At 36.9% G+C, this 16,936-nt stretch overlaps 1 protein-coding gene across 1 annotated transcript; it reads right to left on the bottom strand.

Annotated features, from left to right (window-relative positions):
• Positions 1-551: 551 nt before the first annotated feature.
• On the bottom strand, positions 552-14,260 carry LOC110042056 (glypican-4-like). Its single transcript, XM_089293979.1, has 6 exons — positions 13,832-14,260; positions 13,489-13,653; positions 8,010-8,704; positions 7,468-7,604; positions 6,772-6,903; positions 552-3,468 (listed from the first exon to the last, which is right to left on the bottom strand). Exons 1-6 carry the CDS (start codon positions 13,983-13,985, stop codon positions 3,060-3,062), a joined length of 1,692 nt encoding a protein of 563 aa, XP_089150105.1. The 5' UTR covers positions 13,986-14,260; the 3' UTR covers positions 552-3,059.
• Between the last annotated feature and the right edge of the window lie 2,676 nt (positions 14,261-16,936).

Genomic DNA, 16,936 nt, shown 5'->3' with positions numbered 1-16,936 from the left:
GAAATGTCTTACAAAGTATGCAAAAACAAGCATGTTTAGGTAAAGATGACTTGTTTTCTTGGTGTTTTTGATGGGAACTTTTCAGCATGAACAAAAGTGACTGAAATGCCAACAAAACCAAATTAAAAGGAAAATTAGAGGGGAAAAAACAGAAATGCTTGCATGGTGCACCGTTTTCCAATCCATAAACCCAAAGTTTCCCTGCTATGGCCAAACAAGCAACCAAGTTACTTGCCTCAAAGTGAAAGGAAATATTAGCCCCATCATGAAATAAATTTTTGGCCATGTTTATTTTGCTTGCAACTTCTTGCAGCACAAACCAAAAGCGACCAGAAAATGGTAAATGGCATTTCTTGAGAAAACAAGAGATGCAAGGCACCTCACATACCTTATTGACTGTGAGAACAATAATTATTGTTTCCAAGACTTGAGTTAAGAGAGAGAACCCCAATGTTGCAAAATCTCCATAACACTCCAAGGAGACACCTAGTATACATGTACACCTACATCAACCCTTTGTAAAAAACTTACAAGTGACAACAAGGAAAATATTGGATGAATATTAGAGTTTTATTTATGTGGAAATTGTGGTGGGTATATACAAAGAGTGTCTGCTCATGACATACTAACCACAACTGTTTGACAACTTTTAACTATCAGTGTAAAAACATATTAAGACATTAATGCTGAGAACAGGCAAGATATTGTTTCAGATGACACAAACTGCACACAAACAAGCTTCCCCTTAAAAGGGAGAACATCGTCTTTTAAAACTGTTCCTTTAGAGGGTTTTGAAAACAAACATTTTTAGCTCAACTTTGTCACTGCACTGGGTTATTACATTAAAATACTTAAAGGACTAAAACTACAGTCATGTACACTACAATATAGTTTTAATCTGTTTTTTAAACGATTGGTGAAATTATTGAATATTATTTTTGTCAGAGATAAAGTAACAAAATAAATCTCTTCCAAAAACCCCCAACTAATGACTCTATCTTCTTGTTAAAAACATGCCTTAAATAACCACTTTGGAATAACCATCGCATCAAAAAGCTTCTAGTGGTTGGTCAAAACATTTTACTGCCTATTTCACACAATTTTGTTTGAAATAAGTTGCATCATTCCATATTGATTAACACCAGATTTCTCCTAAAATCAGTTGATTAAACAAAAAAATTCTCAACAGTAATGAGAATTCAGAAGTTCCACAGTTTAAGGCCAAAGAGAAAAAAAAAACGATGGGGAAGAGTGAATGATGCATAATGTAATTTTCTTCCTCAAAAAAATATATTCAAGACAAATTAAAATAAATAAAATATCAAAAATTTGTTATACCATGAAATACCATTCATCATCAAACAAGTGGTGTAAAAAAATCATGAAAAGACAGTCCAAAAATAATTTACAATGTCCAGAGAATACACCCAATAAAAATTTGAGCATACACGTATAAAAGACAGTTGCTCAACGCATATCCCCTTCTCCCAAAAACTCTCCACACGCCCCTATTTCCCTATTCTTTTGGTGGCCCCCGCCTCTCCTCCCCCCCCCCCCCCCCCATAAGTGATTAGACAGAGAGGTGCCTGTGAAAGGCAGTTTTCCAAGTCAGAACACAAAGTTCAGTAATCAAGCTAGTGCACTTGAAAACAAAATTTGAAACATTTTCTCTTTTGTGGACTCATGAATGCACAAAAAAGGTTGACTTGACAAAAAAAATTATTATTTTCAGGTTGTCACATTATATTGTTGCGTTTCACATTTTGAACAATAACAGTCACAATACTCACTCTAGTTCATGACTGGAATAAAATTTCATCCAATAACTTAATTTGCCTGTTGCAATATAAATGCAGACGTGTTTAAGAAGAAATCATAAACCGTAAATGGTTTGAGGGAAAGTGACAGGTGTCATGAAACTAGAAACATGTATAATTGGTTTTTCAGCAGCCACATACAACCATAAATAATTTTTAACTCAAATAGCACTAAGCCGGAGGACAAACCTTGTCAGTAACAATGTGTCATTCTGATTGACAGATTGAAAGCAAAAACTGTGCAAATCCTTTGCATTTACCCATTAGACCACTTAATAAGTGTTTCAAGTGTCTAATGCAAGGGCAATTCTCTTCAACTTTCTGGAGCATCTACATGGCTCCTGGGTCCATAATGTAGCAGTAATGGATGTATACTTTTAAGCCATACAGCCTGAACTTAGTAGCAATTTCTCATGTCAGTTCAATAACTTAAAAATGTAGCATTTCACTTTCCAAATCAGATATTAATTCCCCAACAGATGCCTAATCTTAAGACTGGACATTTTTACTGCTTGAACTACTGCCTTAAATTGTCATATTCCCAAAAGATTTACAGTTTTGTACTCCTTCCCAGCAGAACAGAACGTTTATTTATTAAAAAGAGTAAAACATGGAAAAGTCTACTTTACTTTTTGAATTGCCCGAGAAATGTAGAGTAGTTTGACTGCATTGTTTTGTCCATAAAAATTTTCTTGGCGAAATTTTCTACCTGGTTTTATCAACCTGTTCTAAATGTGAAAGCACATATGTGTTAAAATTGTGCTTGCTAAATGGTAGCAATTCTATGTACAGCTTAATTTGACAAGTCATAACAACTATGGATTATGCTAACTCAAAATTGACGTGAAATATTACACGTATCTTGAGAGTTTGTAACTGGGAATTTCAAACTAGGATAAGAAAGTTTTGGAATTGGTAATTTTTTCATGGTCATGCAAACTTCAAAATTTACATGTTAATTTATATTCATTCTGGTAACTTTCTGTAGAAAATAAATCCCTTGTTTACAAATGAAAAAGTTTGTTATCTTTGAAGTATCATTCTTGTTACATGTAGTTTATTGCTTTTAGGGGCTTTTGTTGATGAGTAGACATAACTCCCTCAATGAGAAGAGGGAGTGTTTGTCTTGTAGTTGGTATCAAAACTAAAGGCTCTTTTTGTAAATCCACAGTGAAGAGTGGTGGATAACACCATAAACACTTTGTGTCAGTAGTTGCGATGAAATTCCATCTGTTAATTCCATTATGCTCTCAATGCTAAACTCAGTACCCATATTAATGAGCAGAGTAGCCATTCCCCCATAGCATGTCGTGATGCAGAGTTCTCCTGTGATCCAGCATTGGGTTGTCCACCAACTCCCCCTCCCAGTGTATTTTCATTCTCTTTCTTGTCATCAATGTCATTTTCTGAAGTACTTGGCTTTTCTGTGTTTTCTGGGATCACATTTTCTCCACTTTCTCCACTTCCACTTCCACTACCAGAGCTTCCTTCCTCATCATCGTCATCATCATTGTCAATGACATTGACTACATCACCATCTTTTGCAGCAACTAACTGGTCTTCTAATTCTTTTAGTTTGGCAATTGCTTTAGTCACAATTGTGGTTGGATCACCTTCAATGTTATTCCCTCCATCATCAGGACTTGTGTAACTTGTAAAGATAGGAAAGAGATGCAACGTTACTAGAATCACTAAACAGTAATGAATTCTTTTTCAATTGAAGGGGTGAGTGCAAAACCATGCTAAGTAACGATTTGGGTGAAAAAAAAAATTTTCGCGAAAGGGCTTGAATTTTTGCATGCGGTCTTCAATGTAATAGAAAAACGTGGTCCTGTATTTTTGTCGCTGGTTTTTGCTTCGTTTATAAAGACGCCGCTAGGAAAACCGAGTGGTTTTTCTGCATACGCAATATCTCGAAAACGAAGCGAAGCTTAGCGGAAAAACTACGGGACATTGTTAAACATACCTACACAAAACTGTATGGGAAATTTGGAGCGTTTTCGACAAAGTTCACTTTTGATTAAAATACCTAGCGCCCTTTTCCCGCCGAGGTCTTCAAATAAACGAAGCCGGACCTTTGTTATGATAAACAGAGCCGACCCTTTGTTATCATAGCCAAGCCAAGCCTTTGTTATAAGTCGAAGTCTCGCCTCGGTTTATTATAACAAAGGATCGGCCCGCCACGACCGCAAGGACTTTGATTTTACTTAGAAACCAGCAAAATGTCAATTTCACGCAACTTATATAAGCTCAAATTTATTGATTTCAGGTCAAAAGTGGTTAAAACGTTGACTCATGTTAACGCGCGACGGCAAGGATGTTGATTTCTCTTAGAGAGCAGCAAAATGTCAATTTCACGCAACGTAAAAGCTCAAAAATGTCGATTTCAGGTCTAAATAGGTAAAAATGCTGATTTCACGTTAACGTGTGACGGCAAGGATGTTGATTTCACTTAGAAAACAGCAAAATGTTAATTTCACGCAGCGTATAAGCTCAAAAATGTTGATTTCAGCTCTAAATAGGTCAAAATGCTGATTTCACGGTAGCGCTTGACAGCAAGGATGTTGATTTCACTTAGAGGGCAGCAAAATGTCAGTTTCACGCAACGTAAAAGCTCAAAAATGTCGATTTCAGGTCAAAAAAGGTTTAAATGTTGATTTCATGTTAACCCGTGAGGTTGTTGATTTCACTTAGAAAACAGCAAAATGTTGATTTCACACAACGTATAAGCTCAAAAATGTTGATTTCAGCTCTAAATAGGTCAAAATGCTGATTTCACGTTAACGCGTGACGGCAAGGATGTTGATTTCACTTAGAAAACAGCAAAATGTTAATTTCACGCAGCGTATAAGCTCAAAAATGTTGATTTCAGCTCTAAATAGGTCAAAATGCTGATTTCACGGTAGCGCTTGACGGCAAGGATGTTGATTTCACTTAGAAAACAGCAAAATGTTGATTTCACGCAGCTTATAAGCTCAAAAATGTCGATTTCAGCTCTAAATAGGTCAAAATGCTGATTTCACGTTAACGCGTGACGGCAAGGATGTTGATTTCACTTAGAAAACAGCAAAATGTTAATTTCACGCAGCGTATAAGCTCAAAAATGTTGATTTCAGCTCTAAATAGGTCAAAATGCTGATTTCACGGTAGCGCTTGACGGCAAGGATGTTGATTTCACTTAGAAAACAGCAAAATGTTGATTTAACGCAGCGTATAAGCTCAAAAATGTCGATTTCAGCTCTAAATAGGTCAAAATGCTGATTTCACGTTAACGCGTGACGGCAAGGATGTTGATTTCACTTAGAAAACAGCAAAATGTTAATTTCACGCAACGTATAAGCTCAAAAATGTTGATTTCAGGTTTAAATAGGTAAAATATGGCGGCCAGAAAATAGTGTTAACATCTGGAACTTACTTTGGTTATCTGGGACAATGACTATCTGCACTGAACAAATAAACATCAAATAAGCACTTTTCCAAATACAGCAACGTCTTAAATGGCTAAAAATCACGAGATAATACATATTTTTCGACAAACGCGATCGTAGCTTTATGTCACGCACCACCTAACAGTTTAACAAATTAACCCTTCTGAGCAACGTACGGGTCTCCATACATCTCCATGTCCGCTGATCCCAGAAGTTCAAAACACTACAAATCATGCCGATATGAAATAAAATCAAAGCAACCTGGATCACAGATCTATGTTACAATCGATCGCTACTTGTTGGCCATTATTATCTTTAAATGAAAAAAGCCGAAACAGTCTAGTTACCAGTTCGAGAAACGTGAGCAGAACGTGATCGCAATGCATGCCGGGAAGGGTCTTTACACCTCGTGCGCGGGAAAACATGGCGGTCGATACAAGACAAATTTTATAGGTCAAAAACCAGTTCTCGCTTTCCAAACTTTGACACTAGCAACGCTTGGCAAATGGGCCACAACTCACGAGAGGGTATTTTTCTTGGGCAAGAACTGCTCTTGGACTTTGCTGCCTGGCTCGATCTGACTTCGAACGCCGATAACACGATTACGGTATATCAGCTACCTTCGAAGTTTCAGAACACATTTTGATTCTTTAAAACATGCTGATGACTTACGGGTTTATCGAGGCTTTATGATGCCTCTCAACCACCAGGCAGGCACACAAGGTACTTTAACACAATGCTTAAGATATTAGTTGACAGAGCTCTAATGCGGCACATCTCTTTTTAGTTCGATGGTATTTCGTTTGCCGCTCGATCGATTCACGTGTTGTGCTCACATCACAATAGCCGATGTAAACAATCTGTTCCCAGATTTCCGCTCTATATATGCTGTGAGATTTGATTTTGACTTCATACACTATAAACAGTCTGCCTGTTTGCTGTTCAACAAATAAACTGCTAAAGACATGGCTGGGAAAAGCCAAGTATTTTTGCATACGTTATAACTCGAAAACGAAGCAAAATCCAGCGACAAAAATACAGGGCCGCGTTTTTCTATTACATTGAAGACCACATGCAAAAATTCAAGCCCTTTTGCGAAAAATTTTTTTTTCACCCAAATCATCACTTAGCATGGTTTTGCACTCACCCCTTCAATTATTTTGGTGACAGCTATATCAATTATTAACACATTTTGTAGATCCTGACCCCCCCTCCCTTTCCTATCTCCTGGCTTCAGGTGCAACAGTTAGCTTTCAAATATAAAACTGAAATTTTTTAGTTAATATGTATCTTTTTACACTTTATAACACAATACATATGAATTAGAGGTCTGTCCAAGGCTCAGAAATAATATCTGCAGCCATTAAAGTGAGTTATCTTTGGGTTGAGGGACATCAGAGCAGGGTGCAATTCTACGTTCAGTACAATAATCAAACACACTTCGGAGTACATGTAAATGCCTATAGGGTGTTAGTTCAAGTTGCCAGGTAATCTTTGGTACAGATGAAGTCTGGCTGAATATTTACCTTCCTTTGCCAATACCATTCCAACAATCTGAGTTCTTATCTTTAGCAGAAATGTCACCACACATTCTTTCTGGCAGGTTAATCCAGAAGTTATCTGCCACCTTCATTTTTGCTTTGTAGTTTGTACTCAATCTAGGTTAAGAAACAGTTTCATGAAATATTAAAATTACAAATTGAACCTGTAAAATGTGCGTTCAGCAGTACAATATTGGAAATTGTAACCTGTAATAAGACTAGTGAAAGTGTATGTACATGTCAGCAACACCCAGGGAGACAAGACTTAAAAAAAAAAGCCCAAGAGATATCATAGTTCATGATAACAACTTCCTGGCTTTCTGATACAAGCACATCATAGATTCCCAAGTAAGATGATCAGAGTATGACAACAATCCTCAGGGCCAGTTATTCAAAGGGTAGATAACTCTATCCACCAGATTAATTGCCATTCTGTGGGTTAGTGTTAACTCTAGTAACAAATTATTCTTTCCACAGCTGGACAGAGATGTACCCTTAAACATATGAGTCCTCATAAATAGCAGTGTCCTCAAATAAATGCCATGTATTAATAAGGTCCTCTTTCTGTTCTTGACATGGTTCATGGTGAAAAAAACTGCAGGCTCACTTTCTCAATTCTCGGGCCCTGCTTACTGGGGTTTTGAACCTATGTCATAGGGAGAAATTTTGTTTTCCACTTACCTATCAAAGTTAACTTGTGAAGACGTTCTAGCTAAAGCTTCATCATCTCTTCTTTGTCTGCTGTTGCCTTCTAGGAAAAAATCATCTGTAGATCGCTTCGTGCGACCAGGACTTCCACATTCCTTAGACTGGAATACCTGAGAAACCAAATATACAACACAAAGACAGTTTGATAAATTTATCCACTAAAGAAAAAATTTTCCATGATTAAATAACATGAGTGGATATTACTGAAGAGGAAACTTGTCTGTTGACAATTTCCCATTAAACTTGACTTCCACCATTACAGTTATGTAAAGTGCAAACAAGGCAGAAAGCAGCCAAAGGAAGTTTTCTTCTTCTGGAATACAAAATCTTTCAGTTTCAATTTTCAGGCTGTGATTCCCTAAATTTTGCGTAATTAAATCAGAGCATTTTGTTTGATTCTTCAAAATTGAATAAAATTTAAGCCTTCTGTTGGTGTATATTTGATATGCTGTTTGAGATAATCTGAAACAATCATGATAAACTAGACATTAAATAGCTAGTTTTTACTCTCTTACCTTTGTTCTCACATCATCCGACTTCTCAGTTTGGAAGTTCATGATGGCAAATGAAATCTTCAGATGTAATCGTGTCATTACATCATGAATGTTGGTTGCCCCTGCCTGCTTCTCCAGGAGCTCATTTAATGCTGTCATGTATCTTTGCCATTGAGTGTTGACCTTGGCCACATCAGCCAGACAATCTTTGTGTACATCAGTGCAAAACTTAAAACAAGGCTTTAATGATGTCATTGCTTTACACCATGAGCAGTATTTCATCTTGATTAGCTGATTCTTACAGTCATTGGAAGAAACAGCATTTTCAAGTGAGTGGATGACTTCTCTACCTGCATGAAGAGCTTGTGTAAAAGTTCTTGCATAAATCAATACTTTTCGTACTTGCGGTGTCAACTTTTCAGGCACATCTCCAAAAGGAGCTAGTTTCTCCATGTGCCGCGAGACACAATCCAGGTATGCACTGGTGAACTGGAACTGGCCATTCATGATTTCAAACATGCGACGCATTAGATTTTTGAAGAAGGTATTCATGATACTTGAAACATCTGAACTTGTCGCTCCATCGTAGTAATTTGTGAGCTCAACAAACAAATCCATGAATATCTTGGTGTTCTGCACATAGTGGGAACCATAAATTTTCTCAAACATTGTGTGTAACTCTTGCTGGGATTTCTTGATCAATCCACGAAAGTAATCTGTACCAAAAAAAAACAATTAAGAACATAATTATGCAACAGTGGACAAAAATTACTCATTACAAATAGGACACTATTTGGGCTTGATTTATTATTTGGCTTTGCGAGTCCTCATTTGGGTCACTAAAAAATATCCTAAATTAGTTTTCATCTCTACCCCATACAATATTATTGGGGGGAAAGGGTCTAAAACATGCTACATATGCAGCATGCAAAGAAAATCCTGTCCAATAGCCCAGGGTTCGAGAATTCTGCAGTTGGGATTGTGGATTAATTCTGGCCTTCACCTGTCTGATGAGCAAGTGAAGTTTCTCAGGAATTCTTGAGGAAATTCAAATAACTGAAACTATACTGTATTGTAAGATGAAATTATTAGGGGGCTAGTGAAAATTAATCATAGGTTAGTACATCATTATCTGATGAAAGTCACAACTTGCCTGAAGGGCAAGCACAAAAATTGGTTTTCTTTATACCTCAATATGTACTTGCCATATTTGGACGACTGCTTTATGAGGATAATGTTCAACTTATTAATAAGTACAACCACAGTTTAACATTAAACAATCAGTCAATAACTCATGCACATGCACATCTGTATAAATATATATGCAGTGGAAACCACAGACAACTGTTTTGTACTTATTAGGACTCAACATGGCACAGCAACAGCAAGTGAAAGAAACCTGGACGCCACATTGTTTACTACCCTAAATACTTCAGAGGTGAAGCCAAAGGCTGCTTTAAACCTCAACCAAACACCAACTATGTAGGAGTTATGGCTGGGACTGCAGAATAGTCAAATCCATTCAATGGCTAAATATGGAGACGTGGATCACCTATAGAATGATATACACTATTAAGGATTTTACAAGAGGTCAAAACAAATTTCGAAATAAGCCATTTTAAATCAATGGCCACAGCAATTAACAAGTATAGAAACCAAAAATATTGTATGTATAACTCTGCATTTCAAAACTGAATTATTCAAAAGATGCATGCACATTGCACATTTCAACCTCTTAGCATTCCAGCAAGACTCGTACAATAAACAGCTGCAATGCTTCACACTAAAATTTCTCGCAATCAATTATTTATCATTCCATTTTTTCACTGGAGCAAATGAAGTAACCCCTATTAAACAAGACCTGATGAAAGTAAACAGGTTCAACAAGCCAACAGACAACAGAAATCACCTGTTATGTCTACCAAACCAGACCGTTAAATATTAATGTGGTTTTCAATCCAGCTGGGAAAAAACTGTCCATAAATTTACTTTGCAGATCATTTAAAAATATAGAAATTTTGTCATCAATAGATTTTTTCTTGTCTTTTAGACATATTTGACATAACTAGAAAACAAAAAATATAGTGAGAAAATATTCCTCTTAGAATCCCGCTGAGCTAGAAATATGTTGCAAATAACTTAAGATAATCTTACTTGCTCCATCCCATCAAATATAACAGACCGAGAGTCTCTCAGACGGGATGCGAATCTCCCAGATGTGGATGGTAAAAACTGTATAATAATTGTATCATTCTGTATTTTCTGTCTGTTGAATTTTATTTATTCTGCATTCAATTTGGGTGTACACTTTTTCAACAGTACCTGAAAATCAACAATATTCAGCTTAACCATTGGAAACTTCCTTACTCCCACACCATAAACCCATTTTGAGTTGCCAAGAAATGGTTTTGGATAAAAATCTGACAACTACTGCAATTGGACTGTCCATTTTGCCACTGGAACATGCCCTATTTCATCGACAAATACCTTTCCTTGAGCTGGTAAGAAAAACTTTTGGTCAATTCTTGACGACCCCAATATTTAGTTCTTTAATCTATTCATATTTCTATTATCTTGTGAACAAAACATGTTATACTGACATGAACATCTGCATATTACAATGTTACTGGTCTCATACAGTTAAAAAAAACTAGAGGTAGCACAATAAACAAATTGGATAATACTGTAACAAAACAGATGTAATGATTGCATGGGCTGAGGTGCACAAGCTAATATGTACGACAGTTATATTTAAAAGTAATGCTCACACAAGTTGAATGGAGGGTTAAAATACTAACAATACTTAATGCAGAAATGTACTTGTAATGCAGGGCATATACGCAAGACTTCTACATTGTAGTGGCTTTTGTGTAAGTAGACTTGCCGTGTACTGGTACATGTAAGCTGTAGGTTTAGGTCCTAGGCTGTTGAACTGTTGGAGTAAAATTTGTTGTCGTCTGCACACGTTACACTACTTTGACTGAAGAGCTATAAATTTTCAAAAAAATATCACCCCATCATAGAAATCCTAAAATAAACACAGTATGTACTAGATATTCTTAATTCAATCATTAAATGGGACCCTTTCCTTCAGACTCAATACTTTCCAAACATTTATATTTTTAAACACATACAATAAACCAGTGCCAGTTCATAATTAACTTCAAAATCCATGGAAAATTTGCATTCCTGTGGTCTAGACAGGATGACGAGGGAAGATTTCGAGGCTAAATAATTTGACCCATGTGTACTTTCAATTTGATGTTTGCTCTACACAAACAAAATAAGCCCAACACATGAAGGCATTTTTACCACTGGTACCATGAAATGAAGTAACCTAGCACAACTTAGGACAGATTTTAGGGTGTAGTAACTTTTATGGATGGTTGAATCTGAAAGTTGGGTTCAACAAAATAAATATTATTGGCATCAGCCTCAAGGACATCAAAATGTTAAACTTAACATACTTTGAGCGATGACATTTTAATCAGGAGCCCCTTTTCTCAGAAAAACTGTGACATTTGCCATCAATTTCCCAACATGTTTGTATTTGATAATTAAAAAGGATAATCATTAATATTCTAAACTAATTATATCTCAATTCCATACAAAGGCGGCCTCAAAAGACAGGCACAGATTTGAAGTCTTCCACCCTAACCAATCCCTTCTTATACATCCTGGTATTAGGAAACCCAGAAAGGAAGATAGCTATTTCCTTACAGTAGTAATCATAGTTTGTTCACAAACCGATCTAAGACACCCCTACAATGTGCATAGGGTCTTGAAAATTACACTGAACGTAAATCATGGTTACAGAGCTCTATGAAAATCTTTAAACTTGCTGAAATCAAGCACGATACCAAAATCAATAATATTGCAGAAGGGCCTGGAGTATTACTCGTGTAAATGCACTCAGCTAGAAAATAACGTGTTTTACATAAAAACTTGGATGGTCAATATCAAACAAGGTATTCCCTCACAAAAAATATATTAAAAAATATTTATCAAAAATTCTCCAAAAAAAAAAACAAATGCTAAAATGTATTATTTCATTAAACCAATTCTAGCAACGTTTAGTTTTTAAGGCTCCAACAGTTATTTAAAATATGAGCAGAACTCTTACTTTTTGGTGATCTCTTTTTCAATATTTCAAAACAGTTGATAACAGGATATCTTATGCGCTGATGCCATGTAAATTAGGCCTGTAAAAATGGTACCAATAAATCTACAACGAGTATCTGTTTGGAGGTGAGCACTTCACTCACACAGATACAATATTTTGGCTTTGCTTTCACGTATTCGTTGATCTTGAGTAAACCGCGAAATTAGGAAAACAATCAAGGCCACAATAAAAGAACTATAGATTTCACTCTGGTTTAATCTTAATATCCAATAGCCTCGGGCGATGGCGCACTGTGCCGAACAAAAGTCGATTCTAAATTTACAACTAACTTCGGATTACAAGGCAAAAGGGATACGAATGATTATTTTTGTGACCCACCAACGGGGGTATTCGAAAAGTTCCAGTTCTATTATTTGTCTTCGAACATGTGCCATGAGGTACAACGGCAAAGGTTTATTATTAGCCTTGATTGTCCTACGGACACAGCACACGCCAGCTTGACGTTTTTAAAGTTCGGCCAAATGAGCACGTTGCGTTGCACGTTGAAATTGAAGATGGAAATCTGTCAAGGGAGGAAGAGTAATGTAACACCACAATTTTCGCACTTGCCGAAAGCTCCCAGCACGCACTCTTGACAAACTCATTTCAAAATGGACTCTTTGTACTTAAAATTTCACGCCGAAGATCTTCGCAAGCTCGCGGAGTATTGAAATCAGAGTAAAAAGGAGGAGTTTGTTTCGTGGGAGATTAACTCACCAAACCTGATAAATTTTAAGCCTGTTTTCTCCGACATTCCAAAGAAGAGATATGAAGATAAAGTTACAGAACCTTCAGTTATCATTATTTACTTTCATAATTTCTAAACGGCGTCAAATCACTTCTAACGCTTCGATTTTTTCCACGACTCAAATCTAGAGGCGTGCGATTTTCACATAGCTACAAGAAACTGAAACAAGAAACCGAAAATTAGCGTCCTTTCTGTTTGGCGCATTCAGGGATTAACTAAAACCGGAGCGACAGAATATTTGAAGAGACACAATTATTGCTTCAGGCTTATACGCAAAGTATCATCAAGTAGGCACATCAATGTTTACTTATGAATTTTGTTCAATTTCCTGTGGAGCAAACCCGATCGACCTATATTAAGAAAATGACCTTGTGAAATTCCCTTAGAGGCGAAAATCCCACAGATGCAATCGAGTCCGAAATGACTCAACACGCGCGCGAAGTTTCTTTGAAATGAACTTATTGGGGAAAGCGTGGAAACCGATCCAAGCAATAAGTTATTCCAAACGAATCCCCATTAACAGGTTTTTCACTCGCAAACTTAATCCGCACTCTTTTAACACTTTGTACATTTTGTCGAGAATTGCTCACCGTCAAACGTCTTGGCTTGCTCGTTGAAAAGACCTCTGATTTCCCTAACTTTTGACGACGCCGATTTGTCGAAATCGTTGCCAGCCAAGGAACCGAAGCGAACTTCCATTCGCTGCGAGCAGCACTGCTTGCCGTTGTCTTTCGGACAGACGCGAAGGTCATCTCCTACGGTAAAGAGAAAATGTGTTAGCGATATTATCGGAATTAAAGTCAAACTTCACTAACTGCCACCCCATGCCGAGAAAAGAATATTAACAAAATGTAGAGATCACTGAGAATTGGCAACTAAAAGACCACATATTTATAAGCACACTGTGTTGGTATGGCACACTTTCACGCTCACCATCTACCGCCGCTTGAGGTACATCACTTTCTGCTAGTCTTTTTAGTCTGTAGGCCATCTTCACTGTTGTACAGGACGGTTGCTTATCATTATCTTGACCAAAACCAGTAGAAACGCAAGCCAGCAAAACAAGAAATCCGTAGAAAGAGGCCATTGTTGATAAATCTTCCAAACGCAATCAACTGTGCTCTAAACACAAAATCTTGCCACTTCAGACACGGTGCCGCACTACGTAGTTTGAGCTTTGATTACCTTCTGCTTGCCTAAATTCGCCGTCGAACTCGCTCGAAAGCTCACACCGTAAATGTTTGACTAATTCTTAGCAGTGGGAAAGCAGTAAAACATAAATTCACCCGCTGTGCTTGTGATCAGAGTTCGCGCTAATTACTTCGCTTGTTCCCGTTGACAAGCTTGGACAATTACACTGCTGCATTACGTATTCAAAGGCGGGATCTCTTTACCGCGAACCAATCAAAATTCAAATATTGTGAATTCCACAAATCACCCACTTTATTTATATTTACGTCTACTAAGCCGAATGTGCCGTGCCAGTAAAAAAAACTTCGTGCAGTAGCAAGTAACGGGAAAGACACAAAAGATGTAGTCATTATTGGTTTGGAGTGCATACGCATGGGGGAAAAAATTACACTCAACCCCGTTTATTTCCACAGACATAAAACAAACTTGGTTAATTTCACTGATAAATACTTTTGTCATCGTATCAACAACGAAGAAATTTCCACAATAGCTGTACGTCACATCTTTTGTATGACTGAAAAATTAACTATGAGGCCGTCCATTGAGGTTCTTGCCCTAAAAAGCAATATTACCGATGAAGGTGTTAATGGCATTCGTCATTGTTCATTCGGTAGGGTTTTTCTCGAATCTTCTTAATTTTTCATGTCTTGTTTTAAAAGCTTTCTTTATGCTGTTCGAGCAGATGTGATGTACTATAAGGATTTGAGCTCTTTTCACCTTGTTTCCAGAGACAGCCGTAAACCAACACAGTCTAATACGACTAGATTGGCAAGTTTCAATTCTTTTGTCCTTTTGCGAAACAAAACCGAGGAAGTTATTAAACTCCATAAGCACCGAAAAAAGGCGAAGAAACTTTTAAGGTGGTGCATTTTTTAGGTGACTGGGAAGATCAGTATGATAAAATAACCTTACGATGTAAGTAGTTTGTTTAACAAAGCGTTCTACAATTAATTGCTTCTGGCGGTTCAGAGAGATCCGCTGATTTGAAGTAGTGTTCTTTCATAACAGCAGCCGGTATGATGTCAGAAGAAGAACGTGACTGTTTAACAGAAAGACTTCTCACCTCACTCCGCTCTAGTTTATTAACAAGAAAAAGAAAATCGAATAAGATCTTATATGAGCAATCGGAATAAAGGAGTTTGGCTTCTTAGTAAATTGTTTAGTTTTAACTGTTGTGTATTTTTCTTCCTTGGACGATAAAACTGATTAGCTATTTATACTTACACACTCTTAAGGCAACGATTAGAATGTACTTGGTATTTGTACAATAGGTAAGTCCAAAAGCATTATATCATCAGTCCAATCTTAAAATTATCATGATCAACTGTCTCTTCCTCTCTTTCACTCTCATCGCTGAAAATTTGGCGGGTCGGAACTGAGGAACGAACGAACAATAGATTTCAATTTGTTTAGGTTTTTGTAGCTTTTCTCGTGGGTTCTTGTGGGAGGTAACTTACACAACAGAAAGAGATTCCCTCTTGAGTGGTTTATGGGGTGGGTCGTTATAAAAATATTTCTTAGCATTCCAAAGTCGAGTTTGAAACTGTAAAAACAATGGCAATTATTCACCGATCTAAACTTGGTTGGTGACGTGTCTCAATTAATTCCAAGAAATTGTTTCAGTCATGACTTTTTTGCAGATATACAGGTGTTGTTCTGATTTTAAAATACTTTAGCTACGGAAACGGATTGACTGACGCACAAGTGTAATGTTTAATCTGTAACAAGTATACACTAAATCAGTTACATTGTTGTATAAAGCATTTTCCAAAATCCTATGAAGTCCAAAGAAATTGACTACACAGGCTGAAAACGTTTTTATTAATATTAGTAACCTTTTAGATACATCTGGCTTCATGTTAACAGTGTTGTCGCACTCAGAGAGAATACTCAACAACAAAAGCCTTAGATCAAATCACTGATTCTGTGGTCTACCCAATCGTTTCAGTCAGTGAAACAAAAAACGATTCCATTAGCCTATTTCCGTTAAGGGAAACCTTTAGCTTAAATAAGAGGCTTAAAACAAAAGAAATCATATTGAATGGAAGCTTGAAGGATTATAGAAGCATTTTCTAACTTTTATTAACTTAAAGAGTTGAAGTTATGTGGAGGCAAGTCAACGTAAACAGCTGTAAACATTATTCCATGGCAAAATTGGAAATAGGTTAAGTTCTGAAGCTCATCATCTACTTGGATTGACCGCAGCACAAGAAACTGACAATTAATAAATATATCATCATCAGAAATGTTTTCATCAAGCAGCATGAAATTATTAGAATTCTTGGCCAGCAAGTTTGTTCTATGATACGTGGGTCACATTCGATTCTTGTTCTGAAAACAAAGAACTTTGCGGAGTACACGTGCAATACCCGACAGCTCCGTCCAGCAGGGAGATTTATTCTTTTAACACTGTATTGCAAGTAATGTAAATATCGCTGTATTCTAGCATGGGCCAAGACCAAAGGCATTGTAGCTCATTGTGTATAACACATGCGTACTGATAACCTTTTGCCTTCAAAAAAACCCAAGCAGTTCTCTTCAAACGATTGGCGACAAAAATAAAACAGCGCCAAAACGATAAAACCAGCTTTCTTTTAATCGTCCTCGACTCTTCATTTCCTTTGCACAATATAGACGCCATGTTTGTTTTCCGATTTGATTTCATCTTCTGGAAGGTCATTCTAAAGTCGACTTTGTCGGTGTACTGAACAGCCCTGCTGACAAAGATATGTAAATAGCCACACGACCACGACCTCGGTGTCTTTGCAGTGATATGGAAAAGACTTTCTTATCGGATAAAGCGCGAAATTCGTTTGCAGTTACTTTATCTTTCCCAAAACAGCCCTG

Source organism: Orbicella faveolata, unplaced genomic scaffold, assembly GCF_042242905.1.
Source record: "Orbicella faveolata isolate gen_17 unplaced genomic scaffold, um_ofav_v1 contig_25, whole genome shotgun sequence".
Classification (NCBI taxonomy): Eukaryota; Metazoa; Cnidaria; class Anthozoa; order Scleractinia; family Merulinidae; genus Orbicella; species Orbicella faveolata.
The sequence above is the reverse complement of the archived record's forward strand: the minus strand, read 5'-3'. Positions and strand labels throughout refer to the sequence as shown.

Bases quoted from the DNA above. Each gene is read 5' to 3' on its own strand.
- LOC110042056 (XM_089293979.1), bottom strand. From the start codon at position 13,985: ATGGCCTCTTTCTACGGATTTCTTGTTTTGCTGGCTTGCGTTTCTACT. The intron at 8,705-13,488 runs GTGAGCAATTCT...TTTTTGGTACAG, and splicing joins GCAAGCCAAGACGTTTGACG to ATTACTTTCGTGGATTGATC. The intron at 6,904-7,467 runs GTAAGTGGAAAA...TTCTTAACCTAG, and splicing joins TCACAAGTTAACTTTGATAG to ATTGAGTACAAACTACAAAG.